At 36.0% G+C, this 15102-nt stretch overlaps 1 protein-coding gene across 1 annotated transcript in view; it reads right to left on the bottom strand.

Annotated features, from left to right (window-relative positions):
* Window positions 1–15102, bottom strand: part of QRFPR (pyroglutamylated RFamide peptide receptor) — a 71045-nt gene that overhangs the window by 23767 nt on the left and 32176 nt on the right. Inside the window, exon 2 of the mRNA XM_044681514.1 lies at window positions 48–206. Coding sequence (XP_044537449.1) covers window positions 48–206 — 159 coding nt within the window. The remainder of the gene's footprint in view (window positions 1–47; window positions 207–15102) is intronic.

The following is a 15102-nucleotide window of genomic DNA, read 5'->3' as shown; positions in this document are numbered from 1 at the left end:
AGAATATAGTAAAAACCAAAAAGGGGAAAATTTCCTTTTGACCTCACCTAGCATCGTGAAGGCCCTTTTGTTGGTATACTGCCGTTTCATTTTCAAAGGGTGCACAATTCCCTGATGCCTCTCCACAGCAATGCATGTCATAGTCAGAATCTCAGTAACAATAGCAGTAGATTGCACAAATGGTACCATCTTGCAAACAAAGGCACCTGTGAGAAGAGAGAAAAATATGGCATGCTTCAATTATTAAAAATAAGTTTCATTTAAGCAATTTGTGATGAGCATGATCAATGAATATGAGGTTTACAGGTTTTTATTAATTTATATTATGCAAATATAATGCAGATTTGGCACTGTCCACTTGCACAGAGCAGTCTAGTCCATGGATATGGAATCCAACATTACACGCATCATCCCTTTTCACTCTGGGTTGGCTCACTCATCCTAATGTGCCTTTATACTAGCATGTCTGGGTTGCTTGTGTGTGTGTGTGTATGTGTGTGTGTGTGTGTGTTTCCCCTACAAGAGTCATCTAGGACTCTGACTATATGACTACAATTCAACTTGCCTCTCAGGGTTCTGAGATAAAGCTGGTATATGGAAGATGCACTCACTTTAGTAAAACCTAAGTCCACCCCAAGGTGCCTCTCATTTACACAAAATCAGTCTGCATGACACTATTAATATAAAAATATTTTAATAATTTAACAAATTAAAGAACAATCATAACATTTTTACACAATAAAAGGCAAGAGCAGAGGTAATCAAAATGTGAATCTTCACATAAACCTGAATCACACATTGCCATGAATATAAACAGCATCTATTGGGGAGTGTGGACAGACACTTAACAGAAACCTTTTAGAAAGTTCATTGAATAGGGAAATAAATGTGTCCTGGGCAACTCAGGACTTTAAATAGCATGCCCTGATGTCCTCGATCTCTTTAGATTACTACCTGCAAAGAAGAGCCATTTCCCAATTAATAATCAAAGAATATTAACAGACAGTTTTCAGGAGAAGAAATAAAAGCTATGAGTAGTGACACACCCACAAAAGTAGTCACAAAAAGTCACAGTTTTAAGAAGAAATAAAAACTATGAGTAGTCACACAGAAATCACTATTGATTAGAGAAATACAAATTAAAACAACTTTGAGGTACCACCTCACACTTATCAGATTGCCAAAAATGACAGAAAAGGAAAATGATAAATTCTGGGAGATAGTGGGAAAATGCACTGTTGATAAAATTGTGAACTATTCCAACCATTCTCTAGAATAATTTGAAACTATGCCCAAAGGGCTATAACACCATACTCTTTGACCCAGCAACACCACTACTAGGTCTGTTTCCCAAAAATATTAAAGAAAAAGGAAAAAGACCTACTTATACAAAAATATTTATAGCAGTTCTTTTTGTGGATGCAAAGAATTGAAAATGGAGGGACTATCCATCAATTGAGGAGTTGAACAAGTTATAGTTTACTATTGCCATGGTATATTAACATCATTGAAATGAAGAGAAGAATAGTTTCAGAAAAACCTGTGAAGACATACAAAATGATGAAAGAAGAAATGTTAAACCAGGAGAAAATTGGACGTAGTAACAGTAGCATTATAATGATGACCAACTGTGAAATACTTATCTATTCCACTATATACAATCATCCAAGATAATTCCAAATGACTCATGATGAAAAATGCTGTCTGCTTTTAGGGGGGTGATGAGATGAACTCTGATTGTGAACTGAAGCATACTTTTTTTAAACTTTCTTTGTGTTTCTTACCTTTTTTGCTACATAGCTAATAATTGAAAATGTTGTAGATGAGTTCAGTTGTATAATTAATATTTTTTAATCTTTTTTAAAATCCTTAACTTCTGGGTATTGGTTCCTTGGTGGAAGAGTGGTAAGGATTATAATTAATATTCTATTGCTTGTCTTCTGGAGAGAGAGGGAGAGGATTTGGAGCTTAATTTTTGGAAGCTGTTTTTACATATAAGTGGGAGGAAATTGAGTTAAATTTTGTAAAAGAACAAGGTATGAAGGGAGGGAGAACTACCTGTATTACTTTCAAATTAGCTAATGTACTACAATACCGTACAGCAGTTACCTCAGTAGGTGGTTTACCTTCAAATAGTCCTGTCAGTACATTCATCAGAGGAACACGTCTCTATTTGAACCTCAGAATGGTCTTTGTCTCTCCTCAACATTTTGTCTTAAACAATATGTTTTTTTCGCAAGTTGGTTTTTACCAGTTTTCTTTACACAAAATTCCTTTTTCCGTGCCTTGAAATGGGAAGTACCTTATATAAATATAGGAAGAATCTTTTATTTCATCAGCATGAATAATTGCAAATCTAGGAACTCTCTACCAATATGAGCACAACCCATATAACTCACTTATGACTTGCCTGAATCACATAGAAGTTCAGAGTCACACTGCTAGTTAGTGTCAGAGGCAGGATCTGAATATTGTTCATCCTAACTTAAAACTTAACAGTACTATTCACACTGTAGAATGCTATCTTAGTTTATATTATCACTATAAACAAAGAGCACCTGTTTTATGAATATTTGTCATATAACCCTATTTAGACTTTGGATATGTACAGTTTCTTCTCACTTACTTGATAAACTTTTTTGTTCAGGTAAAGACAATTAGAGGACAAGAAAGCAAATTACCAAAAGCTAGTTGTGTGGAATAGACAATAACTGCAATAGCAAGTAGGGAAAGGAGAAGTCAATACATGTTGAAGTCTTCAGAGAATACTTCAGTATGGGATTACAGCTAACCATTAACATTCAAATATTGGTCAATGACACTACCATGCTACCAAAAAAAAAAACCCAACTCAAAAACAAACAAAAAAAAAACTCTAAAGTCTTCGATTCTTCCTTCATCTATGAAGACAATCACTCAAAAGGATTCCTCCTTGGAAATGTCTTTAAATTTTGCTACATCTTCAAATTCATAGTTGTTATCAATTCAGGTACTCATGTATGAATTGAAACAATAATTTTTCTTCTCTTTTGTTCCATTCTCTACTGAGTCCAATCAATCCTGAATACTCATGGAAGATTATTACTATGATATTATATTAGTAATAAAAGTGCAGTGATGGGGTAGGGTGGTTATGCAAATACTCCATTTTGTCTCTTGCTCCACTACTCTTGATAAAAATGCTCTTTCTTTTGAATACTACTAAACTGTAATTCTCTTTATCAGATTTGTAGGTCTGAGCCTCAAGCTAGAGATCACATTTTTGGCAAAATGATGTATTAGATATATCTCTATTTCTTCCCTGGAGATATTTCCCTTTCAGTCCCAAATGTGTTTTCAATTAGTATCCTCAGACTAGCAAACACATATTATTAATATTGTTTACAAAGTGTGAGGAACAGGAACTGACATATATAATGGAGTAAGCAGAAAAGAAAATTGAGTTAAGTTTCATGTTAAGCTTAAAAAGCTCATTTTCCCCACATCCACATCAGCAGGACATGATGAGGAATACATGATAAGTTAGCCTTCTTTAAGAGGCTAACAGATGAAGTTGCTTTATTTTAATGTGAATGGAGTTGTAAATTGCATTATGATCAGTTGGCTTTTATGACTAGATTATTAACTCTCTAGGAACTAGTCAATGATGAATTAGCAAAGGAGGGACTGATTCATGTTAATAAAATGGAGCCTGCTTTCTCTCATTCCTTGTACTTGCTTGCTGACTATAATACCTATAAAACTGGCTCATGCGTACCCATTCTTAGGAAAATGAAATAAAAGAGCCTTTGCCCCATTAACGCTGAGTTCAAGATTCTTTTGAGTAGGTGGTCATTCCTCTCATAAAGAAAATTCAGTACATAAAACAAAAAAGATAAATAGATTTTCCCTGTGCCCAGAGGGGAAAGTTTAAGGAATCTATGATGAGCTTATGGGTATAAAAGAGAAAAAGTATTATCAACAAGTCCAGATGGATGATGAGAAAACATTTCAGTACACAGCATCTTTCTATCATCCCAGTCTTCTTTCACTTAATGCCCTTCTATATACTCTATAATCTAGTTATTAGATTATTAACCTTCTTGCTGATCCTGAAACATGACAGTGTCTTCCAACTCTGCCTTTTCATAGCTGTCTCCCATGCCTAAAATATTCTTTCTTCTCACTCCCACCTATTTGCTTCCCTGGGTTCCTTTAAGACTCCTCTCAAATCCCATTCTCTACAATAAGCCTTTACTGGCTCCCTCCCTTGAGTCCACCACAACCACTAGCATCTTCTTTCTGAATCTATCTCCCATTTACATAGTATATAGAATATGTCATGTTCATGTGTATGTGTTAGCATATGTATCCTCCATAGAATGGTGGCAGGGAAGCCAAGACATAGACAGAAAAGAAGAAAATGAATCAAAAACATTTAAAAGCAAAGGCTCAAAAACAAACAATTGAAAAATAAAAATGAAAATCAAATTACCAGTATAAAAAAATGAAAAAGGCAAATTCACAACCAAAGAAGAAGAAATAAAAGTGATTATTAGGAACTGGTTTGCCAGGCTATATTCTAATGAATCTGACAGTATAAATGAAATGGATGAATATTTACAAAAATGTAAATTGTCTAGGTTACTGGAACATAAAATAGAATATTTAAATAATTCTATCTTAGAGAAGGAATTCCAACAAACCATAAGTAATTCCCAAAGAGGAAAAAACATTTTTAAATGAGTTTTACCAAACGTTTAAAGAACAATTCAACCCAATACTGCATAAATTGTTTGAAGAAAATAGACGAAAGAGGCTACCAAATTCATCTTAATATACAAATGTGGTCCTGATACCTAAACCTAAGGGAATAGTTTGAAAAAGAGAAACATAACTATCAACCAATTTCTCTAAGTATTTCTCTAATGTATATTTTTGTTTGTTTTTATATTTTTAAACCCTTAACTTCTGTGTATTAGTTCCTTGGTGGAAGAGTGGTAAGGGTAGGCAATGGGGGTCAAGTGACTTGCCCAGGGTCACACAGCTGGGAAGTGTCTGAGGCCAGATTTGAACCTAGGACCTCCCGTCTCTAGGCCTGGCTCTCAATCCACTGAGCTTCCCAGTTGCCCCTCTCTAATGTATATTGATACAAAAATTTCAAATAAAATTTGTCAGGGAGACTACAGCAATATATCATAAAAATCACACTCTATGACCAGACTGAATTTATGTCAAAAATGCAGGGCTGGTTCAATATCAGGGGAAATCTTGGCATAATTAACTACAATAATTACAAAACCAACAAAATAGCATGATTATTTCAATAGATACAGAAAAAGAATTTGGTCAAATTCAACATCCATTCTTGCTAAAAAAATTTGTTTTAAATACTGGGAAGTATAAGAATAAACAGAGTTTTTCTTAAACTGGTAAATATCTAAAATCTAAAAAAATCTATCTAAAACCAAGAGGATGTATTATTTGTAATTCAGTTAATCTAGAACCTTTTCCAGTAAGATTAGAGAGGAAATAAGGATGTCCATTATTGCCATTACTCTTCAGTGGTATGCTAAAAATGCTAGCTATGGCAATTATACCCCCTCAAAAAAGAAATTGAAGGAATAAGCTTAGGCAAAGACTATCACTTTTTGCAGATATGATGGCTTATTTAGATAATTCTAGAGAGTCAACCAAAAACACTAATCAAAACAATTAACAACTTCAGGAGAGTTTCAAAGTATTAAATTATTGATGTTTCTATTTATCACCAAGTAAATCAACCAGAAAGAGAGAAAAAGAGTCCTTACATTTGCAATAATTATAGACAGTATAAAATAGTTGGGGATCTGCCTGCCAAGACAATATGCAGGAACTATATTGATATAATGATAAAATATTCTTCCTACAAATAGAGATCTAAAGAACTAGAGAAATAGTAATTGTTTGTGAGTAGGCTGAGTCAGTACAATAAAGATGGCAATCCTATTTGAAATTTATTTAATTATCCATTACCATACCAATCAAAGTACCTAAGAATTCTTTTGAGAGCTAGAAAAAAATAAAAACAAAATTCATACAAAGGTAGAAAAGGACAAGTATTTCAAAGGAAACAAATGAAAAAAATGGAAAGAATGAGGGCTTAGCAATACTAGATCCAAAACTATATTACAAAGCTATAATCATCCAAAATTTGGCATTGAGCAAGAAATAAAGAGGTAAATTAGGTATTCAGGGAACAGAAAAAATGAGAACAGTAGTAATCTTATGTCTGATATAACTAAAGACCCTAGCTATTAGGGCAAAAATTATTCATCAAAAACTGTTGAATTGGGGGGCAGCTGGGTAGCTCAGTGGATTGAGAGTCAGGCCTAGAGATGGGAGGTCCTAGGTTCAAATCCAGCCTCAGACACTTCTCAGCTGTGTGACCCTGGGCAAGTCATTTGACCCCCACTGCCCACCCTTACCACTCTTCCACCTAGAAGCCAATACACAGAAATGACGGGTTTAAAAAGAACTGTTGAGTAAACTGTAAAGTTGTCTAGAAGAAACCAAGTATACCATTATCTCGTGCTGCATTCCAAGATAAGCTCAAAATGGGTAATTGATTTAGACATAAATAATGATACTTTAAGCAAATACCTAAAACAGAAGGCACCATAATTGCATTCAGTTTTGGACATCATAGTTTAATGATGACATAAATCAGCTGGACAGTGTCCAAAGGAGGGCAACCAAAAGAGTGAAAAGCTTCGAAGATTGGTTGAAGGAACTGAACATATGTAGCCTGAAGAAGAGAAAACTAAGAACAACCTGATGCCTTTATTCATGAATTTGAATGGCTATCACATAGAGGAAGGCTAAACTTGATTTGTTTGGCCCCAGAATGTAGAAAAAGGAGCAATGAATGGGTGGAAGGTGCAAAGAAATTGATAAAGACTTGATATCAGGGCACACTTCTCATGAATAAGAGTTATAAAAAAAACAAAATTAATATCTCAACAATTATCTTCTCTCTCCTTAGAATTCTTTAAGCACAGGTCTAGTATGTTATATTCCTCTGTGATGGGGTTGTATCCAATCATCACTGAAGTCCTCTCCAATTCTTAAATTCTGTGATTCTTCAATTCTTCCAGTGTTCTGGGATCCTTAGGTCCAGAATCCAAGATCAAAGTGTATATATTTTAAATTATCTTGGTATACACTGTGAGATATTGGTCTATACCTAGTTTTTGCCAGATTAACTTCTAGTTTCCTCGACAGTTTTTGTAGAAACATGATTTCTTGGCCCAATAGCTAAGATCATTGTCAAAATTTGTCATCATATCATTTGTCATTCATATCATCTGTTGCATCTGACCTCTTCCCTCTATTCAAATATCCACCACATTAATGCAGACCTTCATAGCTTTTCAAATGGATTATGAAAATGGTCTTCTAGCTTTAAATCTCTTTCCAAAGCAGTCAATCCTCCCTGTTGCCAAAATCATTTTCCATAAGTACAACTATGTCATTTCCCTTCTCAATGAATTCCAATGATTCCTTATTACAGTTAGTTAAAAAAGAAAAAAGCATAAACAAAACTTGTAAAATTGAACACAGACAGTATCAAACCTATCCTCCTGATCTGCTCCTCTCCCTCCTCTGCTCTATTTTCCAGTTAAACTGGTCTTCTCTGTTCTTCACATATTGTTTTCCAATTCCCAACTTTGTACTTTTGTTCCAGCCATGCTTTTATGCTTGAAATAAACTCCATTTTTACTTCTACCTCATAAAACCACTCTCTTCCATCAAGACATAATTCAAGTACTATATTCTATAGGAAATCTTTCTTTGCTCCCTCAATTGCCGGGGCTCTCCCTCCCTAAAGATGAATATAAAGATATCTTTATCTTTCTTTCTTTTCTTTCTGTGAAATATGTATATTCTTATGTAACATGATATTCCCTGGTTGTCCACACTCCCTTTTAGGTTACTCTACTACTTGGTTGGTTATTAGGTTAGTTCTCATTCTCCTGAGTTCTAATAGTAATCTAGTCTTTGTTTAGATGTTTCCTCATTAATAAGAATCTGTAGCATCTCAATTCATTAATCTGTTAAATCAGAATCTCTATTCCATGTTATTAAATATTGCAAACCTAATAAGTAATATTTAGCATAATGACTGGAAATAGTAGATGCTTAATAATTGCTTTTTGATTGGTTGACTGATGTGTTTTATATGTTCACTGGGCAGCTAAAATCTATTACAACTGGATAACTTTGACCATAATTTTTTGCTGGTAGAAATAATGCCACACAGAATATTTTGTAGACAGTCTTTTTCCTGCCAATAATCTCCTACCTCTCTCCCACCCTATCCAAATTCCAGAAATACAGTAGCCACTCATGGGTACAAAGCCATTACCTATTGACATGGAAGCTTTGATCTTCTCCATTTGTTTTACCTATACCAGATTGTTCCTTAAGACATCTGCTACCCTCCCTCCCCATGCCAACTCTCTGAAGATCACAATATTGATGTTAAACTTAGTGTGACTGCCCTTTTGGACAGCTCAGAACTTTGAGTTTGAGCAATTTACCATTCTGTCTCCCCAGCAGTATAGACTAGAGAGAGGTGTGTACCACCATGCCTGGTCAATAGTTTATAGGTTACAAGTTCTGAAGAGGCATAAGGAAGACTCATCTTCCTGAGTTCAAATCTGGCTTCAGACACTAATTCTATAATCCTGGACAAGTCACTTTAACTATGTTTGCCTCAGTTTCCTCATTTATAAAATGATCTGGGGAAGGAAATGTCAAACCACTCCAGTACCTTTGCCAAGAAAACCCCAAATGGGGGCACAAAGAGTTAAACACAACTGAAAATGACTGAATGACAGAATTCTGTAGTAAAACCACTAGTCCAAAAATATGAATATTTTAATAACTTTTAGTGTAGAAATCAATATTGCTTTTTCCAAACACCAAACCAATTCTTAGGTCTACTAGCAGTATAATCGTGTGCTTGTTTTATCATCACCTCACAAGCACCAAATTTCATTTTCAAGCACTTAAAGGGTTGTCATGTAGAAGGGAAATTAGAACTGGTCTCAGAAGTTAGGACTTAGAGCAGATGGAAGGAGCTGACAAATCTGATTTAGAATCAATGTAAAAAAAAACAAACTGAATAACAATTAAAGCTCTCTGAGGTATCTCTAGGGCATCTAGATGGATCAGTGGATTGAGAGTCAGGTCTAGAGATGCAAGGTCCTAGGATTAAATCTGGCCTGAGACATTTCCTGGCTGGCACTTAACCTTCCACTGCTTAATCCTCACTGTAAAGGTTTTTTAAAAAAGAAGTGGTAGGTAACTTCTATTTCCTCTCTTGCTCTTTGAAAAGTTGAGAATGGTGACAAAAGAAAGAGCCCTTGGAAGTTAATGACTGAGAAAGTAGAAGATTCTATTAATCAGTTAGTCACAGAGTACATTGAGTGAGAATAGTCAAAGAATTATGATATTTCAAACCTGAATGAGACCTGAAGCATTATAGGATTTCACAGGATCATACTGTAGAATCCTAGAATATTGAGTTAGAAGGGAGCTTAGAAACCAGTTTGTAAATGGGTCTGATCATTTCATAGAAGAAGGGACACAAAGAAGGAACTAAACTTTTTCAAGTCATATAGGTTAGAAATACTAATACAGCAGTACTCTGCTTGTGAATCTGATTGGGGTGGAGGTTGACTATACCAAAATGGGTTTATTCCACAACCATCTCATTTTAGAGATAAAAATATTGAGACCTATAGAATGACTATTTCATACTTGACAAACAAACTCAAGGAGAGAAAGTACTTAAATGAGATAACTCTAAAAAGTAGTTTGAAAACCATGAGGTACCATGTAAATGTTACCTGTTAATGGATGGTTAGAAATGTCTTCACATACTAGGTTTGATATTTATTTCTAAAATGATTACTTACTGTTCATTAGAGGAAAAAATAGCAACAGACATTTATTTCTATATGACTTCCAAATCAGAATGAGCATTTCGGCAGTGAATAGTATTGCATGGAGCAGAGCATTAAGCTCATAGGACAAAATCCTATTTCAAAAAGTCACTAATTTGAGTTTAAATGTTTCTTAAGACTTTTAGTGGCTTCCCAACCATGACTGGGGAAATCTCTAAAAAGTCATGGAATTAATGTTAGTATGATCAACAGACTAGGAAAAACTGCTTTTTTTACAACTACTTTAAATAGAATCCATTATCTGCATTACTCACTTTATCTGAATCCACAAGGAATATTTTTCCATAAAATCAGTTGGACTTACTAAAATTAATACATACAGATAAAATGCACTACAATTCGCTTGTAAATAAGATACAGCACTTAGCACTTTCTAAAACTGAAACTCTCAGTTAGGGAATCATTAACACAAGACTGGGTGAATATACCTTAATTTTTTTTTTATCTTCTGACTTCCAAAGCCCATTTCTTTTTCTATACTAGCAATTAAAATTAATTCATTGGGGATTTGTGCCAACTCAATTTTATTCTGCTAGTGAATCAGAAATAAACTACTTTCAGTAGTAAAACACTAATGAAGAATAGGGGCCTTCCACAAAGCGCCCTCCTAAAACCTAAGAGGACACATCCACCCATAAAACATAGGGGGTCACCATTCCATTCAAAATTCTGCATAGGATCACTATAAGAGATTTCTGCTTAAGAGAAAAGTATCCAAATTGATGTTGCACCCCAGAATTTGCTCTCCTATCTCTGTACAAATATTTGCACTGGTTGCTTCTCATGCCTGAAATGCACTTCCTCCTCATATTCTACTTTTGGAATGCCTGGTTTTCTTCAAGACTCAGTTTCAGCAATATAGATAGACAGACAGATAGATCTAGATCTAGATCTAGACAAAGATATATAAAGTCTTTACTGATTTATCCAGCTTCTAGTACCCTTTCTCCCCAAACTACCTTAGTTTCTTTTTATGTACATTTTGCATTTACTTATACATGTACAGGTTGGCCCTTCACAAGCATGTAAACTCTAAGGACTAGTTGACTTTTGTCTTATCTCCAGTTCTTAGTGCAGAGTCTCACACACTCTGTCTAGAATACACCAGATGTTTGATTTTTAAAAATTCATTATTGTATTAAATTCATTTTTCATATTCTTCAGTTACTCCTCTTTTTATATCACAGTCATCCCCCCTGAACAATAGCCTCCTTAAATGAATCTTACCTTATAACAAAGTGTAGCAAGGCAAAAGCAACTGACAGTAACTATTCTGAATGTATAGCATATTTTTTTGTCGATAGTCCCTATTGCTCTACTGAGAGGAAGAATGTTGGTGTGCCTGATGATAATCAATCATGAGTCTGACTTCATCTGGCTTTTGCATTTATGTACATTATTGTAGCTATTATTTATATTGTTTTTGAACTGATTACTTCCTGCTATATTAGTAACTCTCTGAATTCCTAACTTTTGGCTTGTAAGTCAGTTGTACTCATTACATTTTACTATTGACATATAACCTGACCTTGACCCCACACAAATATTTATTGGCATGGAAACGTGAAATCTGTCTGGAGCCAGGCAGAATTCCCAGAATTCCTGAGGTCTGTGTGTTCTTTCTCTTGAACTGAAACAAACTTCTAGGAAGAAGTCAAAAGGGCAGCTAAAAGGGAAATGTGGCTGGGGGCAGGAGGACACATACCTGCTCCTCTAATCTGCATCATTTAAGCATAGAGAAGAATGATGGTCAAGAATGGAAAAAAGCAGATATCATTAGATTAAGAATTAAGTACAAGTTTGGATATGAGTTGCTGACCAGACAAAAACTAGGAAAAAATAAGACAGTGTCTGAAGGTCCTGAAGCCCATAAAAAATATCAACTCAGAAAACAACATCTATCTTTCTTGTCCCCCATCTTTCTATACAGAATCTATTTTTCCCCACAGTTTTCTAGCCAGTCCTTAAATTTACTGACCCCCCTCCCCTACTTCTACTTCTCTTTGGCTGTTGGAAGTGATCAGTTTTAGTTTCATTAATTCTATTTTTGTAACATTACTTTTGAATCTCATCCTTCGTTCAACCTTCTCTTTCTACCTACCCTCACCAAGAGTGGGGCTGGGACTTAAGGCTTTTTTCTCACTTCCTAGATAAGATGGAAAGATTACTGGATTAGTCAGGTCCATGGCAAGTTTAGAGAATTAAGGAAGTTGGGGAGGAACAAGGAAAGAGATAACCCTAAAACAGTGGTAGTGAACCTATGGAACATGTGCCAAAAAGGGCATGCAGAGCCCTCTCTCTGGGCATGTCTGCAGTCACCCACTAGAGTTTATTACTAGAAAGTCAGAGGGAATCAGGATGGAGCTGTTCCCTTCCCCCTCTCCATGTGCCTGAGGACATTCTTCCCTTCACATGCCCTTCTGCCCAGCATCCCAATGGGAGCACTTATTCCCTCCCCTGTCTGGGGTAAAGTGCTGGGAGGTAGGATTGGCTCACATGCTGCATTAGGGTGCAGTGCATATGGCAGCCTATTGAATCTGTGGTGAAGAAGATTCCCATGGTGGGGTTGGAGAGGAACTAGATTTGAGGGGAGCTCATAGCAGGACACATAGATGGAGGGGAACAGAGCTGAAGGAGAGCAAAGTGCTAGAGCCACTATCTTCCCCCTCTCTATATGCCCCTCTGCCCAGCAGCCAAATGGCGGTGCTTCCTCCCTCCTCTGTCCAGAGTAAGGGGGTTGGCTGGGGGCTGGGGGGCAAGGTTGGGTTTTGTTTCTGGCTGCTTGAAATATTTTTTCCTTGGCTTGGTGGCTCTTGAATTTGGCTATTACATTCCTGGAAGTTGTCAATTGAAGATTTCTTTCTGGAAGCAATCTGTGAATTCTTTCAATTTCAATTTTATTTTCCTTTCAAGAATCTATGGGCAGTTATCTTTGATAATTTCTAGTAATATGATGTCCAATTTTTTTCTCATTTTGGCTTTCAGGTAGTCAAATAATTCTCAAATTGTCTCTCCTGGACCTATTTTCTAAGTCAGTGTTTTTTAATAAGATATTTCATGTTTTCCTCTATTTTTTCATTCCTTTGATTCTGCTTTATTATTTCTTGTTTTCTCATGAAATCCTTGTTTTTTCTAGATAGTCTATTATAGATTTTTTTCTAGGTGGTCTGTTTCTAGATTTAGTTTCTAGATGGTCAATTCTGATTTTTAAGGTCTGATTTTCCTCTGTCACTTTTTGGTTCTCCTTTTTTAATTGGCCCATTTCTTCTTACATCACTTTCATTTCTCCTTGGATCATTTTCCTTTCTACTTGCATCACTTTAATTTCTCTTCCCCACTTTTCCTCTGCCTCTCTTAATTGGTTTTTGAAGTTTTTTTGAGCTCTTCCAGAATCTGTGTCCAATACATTTTTTCTTTTGGACTTTACTGTGTTTCCTTTGCTTTCACCATCCCCTTCTGTGACTGCACCTTGCTCTTTATCTCCATAAAAATTCTTTAGAGTTAGGTGCTTTTTTTTGTTAATTGCTCATTTTTTCTTATCTAATTATAGGTAGGCTCTGTTTTCTGGGAAGTTGGGGTATCCTCTTAAACTTCAGTCTTTCTCTTGATGTCATTCTCAGCTTATTTTCTGGGTTTTTAATAGTTTCATTTCTTGGAGGATGATGTGATGGTCTGAGATCTGAGAACTCTGAAACTTCCATTCACCTGCTGATTCAATTCACCCTTGAGGTGCTGATGGCTTAAAGATTTGCCTCATGCTTGAGCATAAGCTTCTGATCTCACTCTGAACTTGATCAGGTCAAGAGTTAATCAAATTCTAGCTTCAGGTTTAGGCTCAAGTATTTGGTTTTACTGTGAATCCAATCAGGCACACCCTTGATTGCCCTGCCCTGAATCTCTACCCTTAGTTTTGGGCAAAGAACATTTCAGGCATTGGGGCAAGAGGAGAACAGAGACAGGAAGACTGAGCAAGGAGGGAAGAGCAAGCCAAGAACAAACCACACACCCGACACCCACCCCATATCTCCTATTACACATTCTGAATTTAAGTCCAAGCTGACATATGGACCCTAATTTCCTGCATGGGAAAATAATTGTCCAAGCCAACCTACATCCCTTGAAATTTCAAACCTCTGGAGAAGTCTGGTGTCCTAGCCCAGAGCTATCTGGGATAAAGTGGACTGATACTTGTGGGCCAAGAACAAAGCCGGGAATTCCAGTCTGGGCTTAATAGGAGGACATTGTTCATACTTTAGGGTGATGACATAGTTCACAGCCCCTCCCCCAGATTTTTGCTCTCAGAGTTCTTAGCCCTCAGACCATCACATCAGCCTCCACAAAGTGAAACTGGTAAAAAAAAAACAGAAAATAAGCTGAGAATGATATAAAGGAAGGACTGAAGTTTAACAGGGTTCCTCAACTTCCCAGAAAACAAAGCATACCTATAATCAGATAGGAAAAATAAGCAATCAACCAAAAAAGCACCTAATTCTAAAGAATTTTTATGGAAATAAAGAGCAAGGTACAGACACAGGAGAAGATGGTGAAAGCAAAGGAAACACACGTAAAATCCTAAAGAAAAATATGTATTGGAGACTTCTGGTTAAGACGGCGGCAGAGTAAGGAGCAGCTGCTTGATCTCTCCTTACTGCAGCATACAGGACTCCTTAAGGGGACATAAAAAATGAATCCAGACAAACGAAGGGACCCCACATCAGGGCGCAGCATTGAAGGTATGCGGAATTGGGGCATTTCAACTAATCCCAATACTATACAAATTATTTGATATGATAAGCAAAGAAGGAGTCCTACCAAATTCCTTTTATAACACAAATATGGTACTGATTCCAAAGCCAGGTAGGTCAAAAACAAAGACAGAAAACTATAGGCCAATCTCCCTAATGAACATAGATGCAAAAATCTTAAATAGAATACTAGCAAAGAGACTCCAGCAAGTAATTAAGAAGATCATCCACCATATTCAGGTGGGATTTATACCAGGAATGCAAGGATGGTTCAACATTAGGAAAACCATCCACATAATTGACCATATCAACAGTCTAACAAACAAAAATCACATGATTATCTCAATAGATGCTGAAAAAGCCTT

Source organism: Gracilinanus agilis, chromosome 6, assembly GCF_016433145.1.
Source record: "Gracilinanus agilis isolate LMUSP501 chromosome 6, AgileGrace, whole genome shotgun sequence".
NCBI lineage: Eukaryota > Metazoa > Chordata > Mammalia > Didelphimorphia > Didelphidae > Gracilinanus > Gracilinanus agilis.
This window is presented reverse-complemented; position numbering and strand designations above follow the sequence as displayed.